Source organism: Cylas formicarius, unplaced genomic scaffold, assembly GCF_029955315.1.
Source record: "Cylas formicarius isolate icCylForm1 unplaced genomic scaffold, icCylForm1.1 PGA_scaffold_3__17_contigs__length_32017465, whole genome shotgun sequence".
Lineage (NCBI taxonomy): Eukaryota > Metazoa > Arthropoda > Insecta > Coleoptera > Brentidae > Cylas > Cylas formicarius.
Genome location: NW_026844326.1, coordinates 19,936,468 through 19,950,059, shown reverse-complemented (window position 1 = coordinate 19,950,059; position 13,592 = coordinate 19,936,468). Strand labels below are relative to the sequence as shown.

Below are 13,592 nucleotides of genomic sequence, written 5' to 3'. Positions count from 1 at the left end.
CGAGTGGAATCCAGTGGTGTAACAGTTTTGCTCCGAAACTCACAAATCAATACAAGCTTAACTTTTGTTTTTCGTTGAAATTTTACCATCAGGCACTTTCATATAGAGGTCGATCGATAGTTTTTATGCAAATAAAAAACTGGGTATTTTTATGTACTTACATACCATGAATTTCAAAAATTATACTTCCACCTAGAATAGAAATAAGATATTACTTTTTCGTCACATAGAGGAAAATATAAACAACTGTGAAAAATTCTTATGCAGATAAAAAAAACTGGTTTTTACATACACTTATTTTTATTTATACGTAATACAAATAAATTCAAAAGTCAAATACTTACATATCTAATTGCCTCAAGCCAAAAGGATACAAAAGACAATACATCATTAAAATCTTTTCTACACGAATATATAGCTAAATTTAAGGGAATAGCTTATGTAGACGGAAACGTCACTTAACTTTAAAAACCAGGAACCCATATTTCCGGAGGATAACTGATCTTCAAAACGCTATGGCACGCAGCATAGGCTGCCAATCTTTTTGCCGTCTTCTTATTTGGACCTGCAAAAAGCAACAACTATAAAGTTTAACTTTCCTTAAAATTCTAAGAAAACTAAAAAAATCAGGAGCTAACAAAACAAACATGACGATGATGATATAATTGGGAATGCATGTGGTCTAAGATTAATAGCCTCGGGTCCAATGTAAAGAAATGCTGTTATTAGCTTTAGTCGTTCATTGAGTAACCAGTATAGATTGAATCGAGATCGAGGCCCTCACTGGTATTAAAGACTTGGGCGTTTGCATCGATTCTAAACTAAATTTTGTGACACATTGTGCGGAAGTAGTAAACAGGTCAATGCGAGTCCCTTGGGTTTGTTGTAGGCAATAGTGGCCAACTTACTCCACATTGCCTTAAACTCCTTTATACCTCTTTGGTCCTCTCTAGATTGGAGTATGCATCTGTGGTATGGTCTCCATATCATGCCTGCTATATAGATAACATTGAAGCCGTTCAGAAAGTATTTTTAAGATCTTTGGCTTCAAAGGCGCATATTAATATCTACAATGGGTATCAGATCAACTACAGTATTATAGCTAAGGCCTTCAATATTGATACTCTCCAAACCAGAAGATCTCAGAGTGACTTAGTCTTTCTCTTTAAAATCCTGAATGGTTGGTATTATTGTCCAGCTCTTTTACACAGCATACAATTTAACACATATTACAGAAGCTGTGATAACTCAATTTTCCGCATACCTTACCATCGCGCAAATTATGGAGTTTATGTACCTCTTACTAGAATGCTGAAAGCGTGCAACTGTTTAAATCTTGATCCTTTTGTCGGCAGCTTCCGCTCATTTCGTTCTGATGTGCTCCATTTCAGTACTGCCACTTAATTCTGTTTATTGTTATTGTTACATTTTGTTCTGGTTTCTAGTTGTTACACTGCTGTCTTTCTCTCTTTGCCTTTAATGAATGTAAAAGAGTTTTGTAAATTGGTTAAACCGTAAATAAATAAATATATAAAATAAAATAAAAATAAAAAAATTTTAGTTGAAGGTTTAAGCTTATTTTTGAATCGCTCTGTATATTTTGTTGCAGGTCCTGTTGCACACATTAAAGATGCATAATAAAATAAATAAATTTACTTTATTTGTTCAGTAGTATTAATTGTACATATGTATGTCAGACAGGTTTTAATCTATGCGTGTGATAGAATTATGTATATGTACATTTACTTGCATTCCATGACAAATATTTTAAGATACGCCCGACGCTTTTATATTCAATTGTATTATCTAGTAGCGGAAGATAGTTGATGAGATTTCATTTAAGATTACAAATAAATAAATGCTCACCGCTGCCGTTGAACGTCTGCCCGTCAATGGTCACCTGGAACGTGAAAGTCACATTCGGGGGCGTCCCCGCCTTACCGAGCTCCTCGAACTGAGCCTGAGGGCACATCTGATTGAGGAGCATCAGTGGATTGATCTCCTCCGGCTTGTTCGGCAACTTTTTCGCCGGCTTTGTAATAGTGTCGACCCTCTCGCCCGGAGTCACGGCGACCTTCGGACCTCCCAACAACTCCTGAGCCTGCTGTGAATCGTTAAAGTACTACTTAACTTAAGTTCGTTTGGCGGGCATTAAAACTTACGCTTACCCGCGAGGTAAGCACGGGATCTTCGCCCCATGATGAGAAAAGCTTGAAAAGGGCGAAAGACGCGACGTGTTGCCACGGCATGACGGTGCTCCCTTCGTCGGTCTGTATGTCCATTTTCTCGCCTTCCTCTGTAGTGTCATCTTGCCTACCACCACCACCACCACCACCTTCAGTTCCCTCCTCAGATTTTGTAAGTTTGAGCTGCTTGTTTTTGACAAGGTATTTCAGAGCGTTCTCAGCAGCGGCGTTTTTAGCTTGGATCTTGCTACGCCCTAAACCCAAACAGGAAACCTATTTCTTAACCACAGAGCCAAACAAGTCCACCAAGAGTATATTGTCCTTTACTTGTCAGAATCAAAAGGTTTTAAATAAACAAATCAATTTAAAATGAGATAAGTGGTGTGACTTAATACCGTTTATATTTGTGCAAGTAACTCGGCAACAAGTGTAAACTATATTGAATTTATGAGCGAATCTCATTTAAAATTTCCACTTCAAACGAGTATTTTTTTACAATATTATAATATCTATATGACCGTGACATCACAGTTTAAAAAACCTGTGCGCGCCAAAGTCAATATTAATTAAACACATTATCAATTTAAAAAAAAATCAAACTTAATATATAACTAAAATCAGAAAATAAGAAATTTATGAAACTAAAACACTAGTTTCAGTTATTTATAATATAGTTTTTATCTTCTCCAGGAAATATCTTAATCACTTTATTGATTATTCTTATTTATAAGGGAAACAATATAAAATTTTAGTCATGAACAAATAACTGTCTGCTGATGAATAGCTCCATTACTCAACATTTCTGTGAATATTAACTCTAATTTGAAAGTTACAATTAGTGCTTGCCTGGAGGAATGTTCCTGTATGAAAAAAGGTAAAAAATATCTATACTAAAAAACGAAACAGTATAATTTCGTTCTTTTAAACACAATTTTAACCATAGCATTTTGCATTACTCTCAACGGCTCAATTAACGCTATATCAATAAAAGTAATAGTTTTTTTTTTTAGAAAAAGATTGTGCTAACTTATTAAATTAATGCAATAAATATTTGTTTTTTTTTTTTGTTAAATATACAACATATAAATCCTATTTGATATTTTTTATCAACCATCGCTCCCAAGGATTTTATAACATTAGTTTTCCCTATTAAAGCATCAATATGTATTTTTGAAAAAAAAAAAGTCGTTTTTTTTTTAAATTACAACAAATGCAGTTGTCTTACTTATATTGAAGGATAATTTTAAAGTATCCAAAAACATCTGGCAACAACAATGGCCCGAAATAAATTTGGAAAAATGGAACTATTCTCGAAACCAACATTTTATTATTTAAACTCTACCTTATTCCCTACATCACCTGATCAAAAAAAACCTTTCAGCAAGAAAGTATCATTAGCCGTTATCAAGCAAAAACCAGTTCTGATAACGGCTAGAGATACTTTCTAGCCGAAACGTCGTGTTAAAAACGTTTTTAGTCAATAGAAGTTCAAAACGCCAGTATTGACCAGAATCAACCATTGTATAGCTTTAGAGAAACAATGACGTCATACTGTTTATATTTATGCAGAAAATCTTTCTAGAACCAGAGTTAAGTCACAAACCATAGTATTAAGCTGTAATTATTAAGTCCATTTTAAGGGCTCATCAATATAAACCCCAAATGAAGGAAATATGCAATTATAAAACATCTTAACCTAGTTAGCATCGTTAAATAAGTGATTTTTAAAAACATTGGGAAAGATAAAATTAATAATGTACGTCCCGAAAACTAAGATCAAATCCTGTAAACCGGACAAGATCTACTCTCAGGGACGCAAGGAAAGGCAAACCATCCACCGACTCGTCAAAACGACTAATCGATAAATGGTAACCCCTCGCTTATTTTTCCACAGGCGTAACGCTAGACAAAAAATTAAACATTTGCTGTCCTGCTGACTCCATGTGGGGTTGCATTACTAATCGTTATTAAATAGACTCTACAGTCTACGTACAGTGCATCACTACTGCTTATCAAGTGTAGACGCTAGAGTCTACTGGGTTGCATTATCAAGTGTATACTGTATAGTCTAAAGGCTAGTGATACACCTGCCAGAAACATTGTGTAACTAAAAATAAAGTAAATGGAAGTAATATCATTTTAAACCACCACGCACAACATGTCAGGCAGTTATATCACTACCCTGTACACTGTAAATCCTACGATTGATAACATTGGTTTTATTTTATTTTAAATTATTACGACGTTTTCGGCAGAAGTATCACTATTTTGTAGGCCCTAGAATCCACACTTGACAATGGGTAGTGATACAACTACTTGAAGCGCTGTGTAGTCGAAAATAAAATAAGTAAAAATTAACATAACTAAATTAAGCTAGGTCAAGTAATGCCTTGAGCATGTATCTTTGTCATTTAATATGATTTTGTTGGAAATAAAGAATATTATTATGTAAAGAACATACCAAGTCCAACATGCGTCTCCCCTTCAAACATTACGGTCGCCTTGTACTGGTTGTTGTCGATCTTGCAGGATAACTCTTCTACCTCGTAAGCGGTGTTCTTCACGAGTTCGTGCAGGATCATGACCGCGTTTTTGGGTTGCAGCATCTTGCTCAGCCTCAGGTTACGCCTGCGCAGCTTTTCTTTTCTCGATATTTTAACTAAATAAAAAATTACGGGTACAATTCGCAAACCAGTCGAATCGCTTCGACAGACACAAATGACGCACACTGGGGTATTAACATTATAATTTATTATTATTTATATGGCTAAGTTATATCAAGATCCCACTCAATCAATTCTAAATTTTTATATGTAAATACGTCGTTTATGTTCTATACATATAAACTGGGTCTCCATTTTTGGAAGAGCAATCTGCAGGTATGAACTTTAATTTTTTTTTTTTCAAGAAGCGATCTTTAAGAGTAATAGTAAAACTATGGAAAACATAATGTATGACTTTCACAGAGAAGTCTAGCTCACAATTTGAATTCACCTGAAACTATTATAGTATTTTCAATTTAAAACTTTTTTAAGAGATACATGTGTATTTACAAAACAGTTTCCATCAGAGATCAAATACCTCCACTGCACTAGATTCAGTAAATACATTCACACCGTATACGGATGCAGTAATTGCATGACCAAGGTATACTTCAAATTTGCGCAGTGAATTGTCATCATGCAAAAATGATCATTACATATATCCGACTACTGACAGAGAGAGCAAGCGACGAAATGATTTTTTTTTGTGAAACTAAAACTTTCACTAATTACGAGACAAGATTATTTACTTCCACGGGCCCAGATGGGCCTCCTTTTCACTTTTCCATCTTCGCCCTCTCCACTAGTGTCCATAGCGTCCACGTCTTTGTTCTCCGGCGCCGGCGGGTTGGGCGCCGGGACCACCGGAGTCGGAGGCTTGACGGGAGTGGTAGGTTCCACTTTAATTTGCTGGAAATTCGGCTGTTGGGGAGGTTGTTGATTTCCATATGCTTGGGGCGGAACGGTTTGTTGCTGAGGCTGTGGCTGCTATGAAACAAAGCACTAAACCGTTATACCAATTAACCGATACCACAATTATAAAAATATATATAAATGAACCCCTGACAAACTCAATAATTAATTAAGGTATTTAAAATAGCAAATGTTATACCAAAGGTAAAGGCTCTTCTGATGATCATAATAACTACCCTCCCATATTATTGCTGTCCATATTGTCAAAAGTGTAAAAACAAAATTATGATCACTTGTTTTGATTTGATTGATAATGATCAATTGTTTGCTTTGAGTTGATTTGGAAGAGATAAAACTACAAATTCTGCTATAGACCTCTACATAAGTATAATTTCAGAAAGGTTTAACAAGCAACGTAATATACTTGCATCCTTTTTAGACTTTGATCAAATGACATTCCATTAAAAAAAACACCAATCTAAGTTCAATTACTTGACTCTTGTACTCTCTCATTGTAATCATTATTCATTTCAATCACCGTAGTTCACAAAAAAGCACACCTCAAAGATGGTGTACCCTGTATCAGGCCCTATTTTATTCCTATCAATCTATATTTCTTACTCTCTGGGAACAACATTAACACAGTCCTGTTTGCTGATGACACAATGTTTTATCAAAGGTACTAACTATCCTTCAGGTATAACCATAAGAAAAAAATTAATCTCGTTCAACGGTGTGCCAGTGAATAATTAAAAATCACAAATGCTCAACTATGCATTAAGAAATACCAATATCGAACAACTCTTTTTTATCTCAGTGTGCATGAAGCCCAAGTCTTTGGGCTTTATTTAGATGCAAATTATCCAGACAACCGACATCCAAGGGAACTCTTCCAACGGCTTACCATACCTACCTAAACATTATTCAATTTCAAAGTGAGCCACCCTAGCCTTGACTTATACAAGTTAAGCAAATAAAAAATGAATAAAGCAACTGGAAAAATACAATAAATATCTATGGATAAATGTTTGGCCTTACAGAACAGTTCCAAAAATTCTCTTTTAAAACCAAACTCTATCGACCAATATGTTCTGTCACAAATCATAAGGTCTGCAAATCATTGTGATTACAAACTCTGCTCATTTGTGACCACCAGTAAAAAAAGTACTATTTTCAAAGTGTTTAACATTTCAAAAAAGAAGATAAAAAGGAACGGAAAATTAATAAAAATACAACCATGCAAATCAAAAACTAACCCTTTGCTGTTGATTACGGAAATTGATTTGCGCTTGCTGCTGACCTTGCTGTTGAGATCGCTGCGGTGGCTGATTATATCCTGGTTGAGATTTTTGCTGTGGCTGCGGCTGCAGCTATACGAGCAGGTTTAAATTTGTCTGAGTTAAATTCTAAACCCCAACGGTGTGTGGCACCGATATAGGTGCATCTTTAACCGAGATATGCAGACATAAAAATGCGCCCTTTCAAACAAATTCAGTTTACCAATTTGTAGGTTGATAAAAAATAAAAATAATGACTTAACAAAAAACTTACTAAATCTTTATTTATATAACTCGGCAAAAAAATTGAGTATATCTGGAATTGGCAATCTTTTAGGTTAAAAGGGATTTTTCTGCCCAAACACACCATGCAGTTAAAGATATCAACGCACATTTACATATCTTGACCATTAATTTGCTAAATCATTAATACTAATCAAAATTTAAAGGAAATATTACAATTTCACAACAACACAGTTAAATTGAAAGCAACTTTCTTTAAATAATCGATCAGTATCTGAATGAGAGCAGTTTCGTTCAATAACGATTAGTAAAGAATAGAAACAGCTCTGATAACTACAAAAAATGCAGTCAAGATATTCAAACTGCTCGAACTAAAAGTTTATTAGCAGCACCAAATCAACAAAACATTCGTAACTTTTATACGAATATGTGAATTTTGTGCTGGTAATAATCAGTTCCGTTCGATTGCAGATCAATTAGGTGCCTATATATGTGCAACTACCATAGCTCTGCACAGCATCACCCAATGGTAGTACCTATATAATAAAAACAATATTAGTTTATTCATTGAAGAATAAATACAATTCCAATCACTACCCATAAAAATTAACATTTGATAATTTGAATTTGTATTAAAAAATCTAACAAAACCTAACAGATTTCACAGATAAATTCGATTATACACATTTTTGAAGATGTGGTTAAAATTTAAAAAAGTTTTTATGAATACGTAGATACATTGAATAATAGAAAAAACAACCACTTATTTTAAAAACAAAATAAAACATATTTCTATAAAAGAATAGTCGTTTACAATTTTTTTTTATCCGCCATATTTCTGAGACACTTCAATAAAACTAGTCGCTATAGAGATCTTACCTGGCCACCAGGTACGAAGTTATTGGTAACGACGGGTCTTCGCTGACCAATATTCCCAACATTCTGTTGATTGGGATCTGAAATATTAAAAAAATCCCAATTTGATATGAAATGGCAACGCCATGTTTTTTTGAGAATACGTCTGCATATTTTAAAATAAGAAAATGTGCCCTTACTAAATCCCGAACTTCTTCTGGTGTTGTACGACATCTCCGGCTTATATACTTTTAAACAAAGAATACTAAATTTTAACCGAAATTGTTTGCTAATTTCTTACTACCAGGACACCAAACACCACGAGACCAAACGACTCCCAACAACTCAAGGAAGCTAAACTGTCGAAGAAAATGGTGGATATACCAGTGCTACCACCACCGCTTTACCCAATTTATATCGGTCCGCCCTGATTTGCATGGGTACCAAATACAATTTAGTGAATTTTAGTGGTCCGTAGCAAAAGACTTCTTTTCAATTTACGTGACATCGGGAGTTTTATAATACGCAGGACTTGTGAAGAATTATGATCCATGATCCATAGTTTAGGGGCTATAGTTTTGGTTAGTTCAGTGTGGAGAGTGTGTAGAGAGGTGGAGTTCAGTGCTTTAAGTTCAATGGAAATGCTATTGGATGAGTAACCACTAGTGCTATGACGAAGAAGTAAACTATGTTTCTGTGGTTCTATGCAGCTGTGGTGGAGCATTGCACGCGGCGGTTTAACCTCCGTTCGCTCCCGACAGAATCCCTTGTATTCGTCCTCAAAAGTTTGATATCGGTTTCCACTGTGTGGACTTAGTGTTTTTAGTGTTCAGTGCATGTTTTAAAGTGATAATCGTCGTCGGCCCCGTCGTTTTTCCCTGTTCACGCCGGTATGGAGGCCGGATGGGCCCGGATGGTCCGCGGTGGAAGCGGGGGGAAGCCGATTTTTTTGGTATCGGTCAGAATCATTTTTTGCTAGCTGAGCAAATTATTGGTTATTTTTCTTCTTTGTACGTGGTGGTCATTGACCAGAAGCGAAAGTCCTCGACGGAAGTCGACAATGGGCGAATGATCCTAGCAGTCGGGCCCAACATTTTTTTGTGAAACGCATAATTGAATTGAATTGGATGATTCTATGCATAAAACAAATTGTTTGCCCGTGGTGTACATTTTGTTAACATTCCGTAATTCTATTTAATTGATTAATAAAAATGTAGCTGTCCCTTAATAAGTTGGTTTGATTTCGGGTGAAACATAATTTTTGCACATAATGTAAATTCGTGTTGTTCATAACGGAGTTGTTTCTGATTTATATTCTCAAAACAATGAGTGGAACTAGTAGCTCCAGGTAATATACATATATATATTATTTCCAATAGCCGAAATCGTCCACTGCCCGAATTTTTTGTACACAACGTGTTACAGATGTGACAATTGATGATTTTTTTTTTTGGATAGTGAGTAAAAATAATTCAACTTACCAGAATGCTTTGTGAGTAAATTATAACATCCGAAAAGTGAAATTATTATTGTCCATCGTTTGTTTGGCTTTTTGGAATATTTATTTTGCCCACGTCGCTTCGGCAGTTCTAATCACAATGCATTCCAGGGCATTTCGGTAAAGACACATGAAGTGTGTTAGTCTTGCTAGTGAGTTTTCTGTATGGTTCTTCCTGTTTTTCTAAATGTTGTAAGATGCTTTAAGATTTGATGTTAGGAAAGAAATAAAGCTCATGTTTATTATCAGAAGGCAGTAATGTTTTACTCTAGTCCATTGTTTCCAAGTTGTAAAGTTGTAAATCCTGTCTCTCCCATGTTTCCATTTGTAAGTAATAGTAAAAATAGGTATATGTGCTTTGTCGTTAATTAGTTTTACACACTGAAAAAAATTGGCTAAAGGTGTGGTGAGTAAATTGTTATATACATAAATATACATAACGCTTTATGAACAAAAATTTCAGGGAAAAGTTGATTTTGGAATTGCGAATAACATATACATTGCTCTCTGTAAATCGATATTTAATATTTCATTTCAATCTAGGGACGACCACACTTTTTTAAGAAAATCGACACTTTGGAAAGATAAACATGAATTGAGTAATCTAAGGGTACAGGTGAAAAGGGGTAATGTAAATGCAACAGGTCCTCAGCTTCCTTTGGAACGAAGTATAGACGATCCAGCCAAAATTTGTGCTTATGTTCATTATCGAAAAGGTAATAATTGCAATTTGGTGTTATCGCTAGAACCTCCACCCACTTCATGTGCTTTGATTTGTGAAAAGCAACCATATTTGTTCCATCAAGGCAATAAAGCATCATGTTTTGTGGGCAGAGGTTTTGCTATACTTAAAAATCACAGTTAGCCAAAACTCAGAATGTTAGGTCTTTTCTTGTTTAATGTTATCCATTTAAGGGAAAATTAAGTGAAGAATGAAGAGCACCGAGAAAGATGTAAAATAGAAAAAAGAAGACAAGAAGAACAAAGTACATCCCCAATTTTGTACAAGATTACAAGATTAAAACTTAATCAACTCAGAAGATTATAAAGAATGAAGTGAGTGAAGTGTAAGAAGAACACTGCTTAATTTCTCTTATAGCACCATTCATTAAGAGTTATTTAATTTCTTGTTTTTGCTGTCGGTGGAGAAGATATTGAAAGAAGACCATAGATTTCCAAAGAAGATGGCAAGTGGGACTGCCTCAAGAAGAATCCATTGCTTTTATTGCCTGTTCGTAGTTTTTTAATAACAAGTTGAAAAAGAAAGTTTGGTATCGAACATTGACCACTGTCTTTTTTGCTATTTTCAGATGCAAACAAAATTCCGAAACTTCCCATTTTTGGGCCGGGCATTAAGGTTAACCAAAAATTTGAGGAAAACCGCCAAGTTTTCACTCGATCAGACGTTGCTAGGCAATCGCGTAGTCGTAGTCGTTCGAGATCTGCGAGCCCCAAATTCAAACGCAATAAAAGTCGTAAAGCAAAAAGCAGAAGCGGTAGTAGATCCAGAACGAAACAAAGAATTAGTAAGAGCAGAAGTAGAAGTCTGAGTCACGAAAGTTACTGCCCTCTGAGTCACGAAAGTGACTGCCCTATGTACGAATCTCTCAGTAAAGAGGGTCCGTCGAGAGAGTATAGCAAATATAGAAAGTCCAAGTCTCCTACTCCTCTGAGGCCGGGAGAATATCGTCCCGGGCATCCAGATTTAGCTAAACGTTATAATAAAAAAAGGTCGCCCTCTCCCAGTCACAAGGACTACGAAAGGAACAGGTAATTTCCTAAGTTTTTTATGTATTTCAAAATGAACAGGTAACTTTATATGTTTTTATTTACTTAGAAAGAAACAGGTAACTTTTATGTATTTAACACGCCCTTCTAGATATCAAAAGAGTGTTTCCCCAAGCAGGCCCGGACCGTCCTCTAGAAGATCTCATTCGCCGGGATCCTCAAATAGATATTCCTCTCCTCGTAAGAAAACCTCCAGATCATTGAATATCGGCAGTAATTTATGCGAAAATTGTTTCAGGTAGATCCGGTGGTACTTTAAAAAATTCAAAAAGGAGCCCCAGTCCCAGAAGACGGAGCCGTTCGCCAGTAAAATATAACAAACGGGAGAGATCCAGATCCAGGTCTTCCAGATACCGAAGCAGGTCGCATTCAAGATACAACAAAAAGAGAAGTAGATCTCCATACCGAAATAGAGATAGGAAGTACTATAATCGTAGTAGGAGCCCGAGACGAAAAAGTCGGTCTCCGGGCCTCAGGGACCATGGAGTCGCTGAATATGGCTACTATGACGTATGTAAGTAAATTAAAGTCTTAAGTTTCATTAGAATTGGTATTTTCAGGGTGAATATTGGATGCCCGGTCCAGTTAGACCTGGATTTCCCGTACCGGCTTTTTATCATCCGGGGTTTTATCCAAGAGGGGTCATTCCGGGTCCCATGCTGATGCCTAGGGTTCCGATTAGACCTCCGTTCGCCCCGTACCCGCATCAACGATATCAAATGCCCGTTTACAACAGGACGAGGGGTAACAGGCCTATGACATCGACGGCTACTATCACCAGTGATAGTAAGCAGCCGACATCTGAAGTTTCTAGTGAAACTGTTATTCAGGAGATCACTGAAAATCCCGCAAGGAGTCCAGACAGTGCTCAAACGATTAAAGTTCCGGACAGCAACTCGAAAGAAGAGAACGTAAAATAAGAACTTTACCAGTTGTACTAAATATTCAAAAATAAAAAAAATAAGTAGTTTCTGGTGTTAAGTGTTTTCACGAGTTCAGTTTAGAAATTGCTAAATAATAATTGTTTACCGAAATTTAAATACTGTAACGGTTAAAAAGTAAAGTAAAGGGACGCTTGCACTGCGTCGATTTTCCTGAATGATGTAGTCCTTTGATAACGATGGATGCGCCGCACTTTATTGGACTTTATTAAAATGTGTAACACAGCATTTGTGTGAAGTCGACGGTCTAGTAGGAAGACGGCTCGCCTGAGAATTAAACTTAAACGGTTAAAAAGAACAAAATTGAGCCACCGGTTTGAAATGAATTTTGAGACGTAAATAACACACTTTCTATCGAATAAACCGGATCGAAATTTCGCGTTGATCGACACCAAATCCCGGTGACGTTTGAATGGCAACGCTTATCGAAACTGTCACTGCGAACAAGTGGCCGAATTTTTGTACACGATTATTACATTTTTTAAATTAGTTTTGGTTGCCCTTCGGCAGCCGGTAACGTCAACTACTATCGGGGAGGGCCTTGAAAGGCGCCGAAAATTGATCGGGGAAGTAAACGGGACCAACTTTCGCAGAATACAAAACAATAGTGACCCTCGACGAGTTTTTTCTTGTGAAATTTTAAAGATTTTTTTACTTCCTGCAACCAGTTGGATCTCGCACCCGACGTGACCTGCGCGACGCCTACCGTATACCCTGTCCTGCGACCATACACTACTATAAAAATTAATACACCGGCTCTATTTTCATAGAGCACGGGCTACTTGCGCATGCCTCTACACTTCATTCACTAACCTGCACTTTGCGCCATTTTCTTTCTAAACACAGAATATCCATACACTTAACTTTTTTTACCTAAAGATTTATTGAGATCTGAACCTATTTTTAGAAAATAATGTCGTATAAATACCGTCACCAAACTTTTTGACGATCTGTCACCAGCCATGTTGGTTGTTGAATGCCGCAAGATCATTGGTTAAAAACAATATTTTAAATCTCGCGGATTCGTATGTTGAATGGATCGTGTCAATATTTTTTCCATAATTGCTTCGTGATTTCCTGTATTATCGGAATAGGTAGGATAGCTATATTGCTGCGACGATAGATTCATTTTATAATGCGGCGACAGTTTCGGTTACGAAGCGGTAACGTTTGGGACCGCGTCGATTGCCAGATAAATATTTTTCTTCATGATTGAGACTTGAAACTATCATCGATGGGCGGTACGGCGACGGAAACGCATAAGAATATGCGGAGCCGACGGAAGAGAAAAAGAGCTGTTTTTATTCGGGGTCTGATTAGACTCATAAAGTATCGCCCTGATGAGCGAA

General features: G+C 36.3%; 2 protein-coding genes across 8 annotated transcripts; one reads left to right on the top strand and one right to left on the bottom strand.

Moving 5' to 3' along the window:
• Nucleotides 1–287: 287 nt before the first annotated feature.
• On the bottom strand, nt 288–8,388 carry LOC132699466 (double-stranded RNA-specific editase Adar-like). 7 transcript variants are annotated; one of them, XR_009618508.1, is made up of 9 exons: nt 8,217–8,388; nt 8,041–8,117; nt 6,898–7,011; nt 5,479–5,716; nt 4,648–4,845; nt 2,163–2,440; nt 1,867–2,104; nt 1,298–1,474; nt 288–565 (listed from the first exon to the last, which is right to left on the bottom strand). XR_009618508.1 is itself a non-coding variant. In XM_060666193.1 (9 exons), the coding sequence occupies exons 2-9, from the start codon at nt 8,100–8,102 to the stop codon at nt 465–467; spliced, it is 1,263 nt and encodes a 420-aa protein (XP_060522176.1). In that variant the 5' UTR covers nt 8,103–8,117; nt 8,217–8,376; the 3' UTR covers nt 289–464. The 7 variants fall into 7 exon arrangements, 6 of the variants coding, with proteins under 6 accessions (XP_060522172.1, XP_060522176.1, XP_060522173.1 ...); XM_060666193.1 differs by lacking the exon at nt 1,298–1,474 and adding an exon at nt 7,664–7,697 and having other exon boundaries at nt 289–565; nt 8,217–8,376; XM_060666189.1 differs by lacking the exon at nt 1,298–1,474 and having other exon boundaries at nt 5,479–5,713.
• A 782-nt stretch (nt 8,389–9,170) lies between these two features.
• LOC132699189 (serine/arginine repetitive matrix protein 2-like) lies at nt 9,171–12,287 on the top strand. Its single transcript, XM_060665764.1, has 6 exons — nt 9,171–9,364; nt 10,058–10,230; nt 10,825–11,284; nt 11,394–11,482; nt 11,541–11,812; nt 11,863–12,287. The coding sequence occupies exons 1-6, from the start codon at nt 9,342–9,344 to the stop codon at nt 12,220–12,222; spliced, it is 1,377 nt and encodes a 458-aa protein (XP_060521747.1). The 5' UTR covers nt 9,171–9,341; the 3' UTR covers nt 12,223–12,287.
• The last annotated feature ends 1,305 nt before the right edge of the window (nt 12,288–13,592 follow it).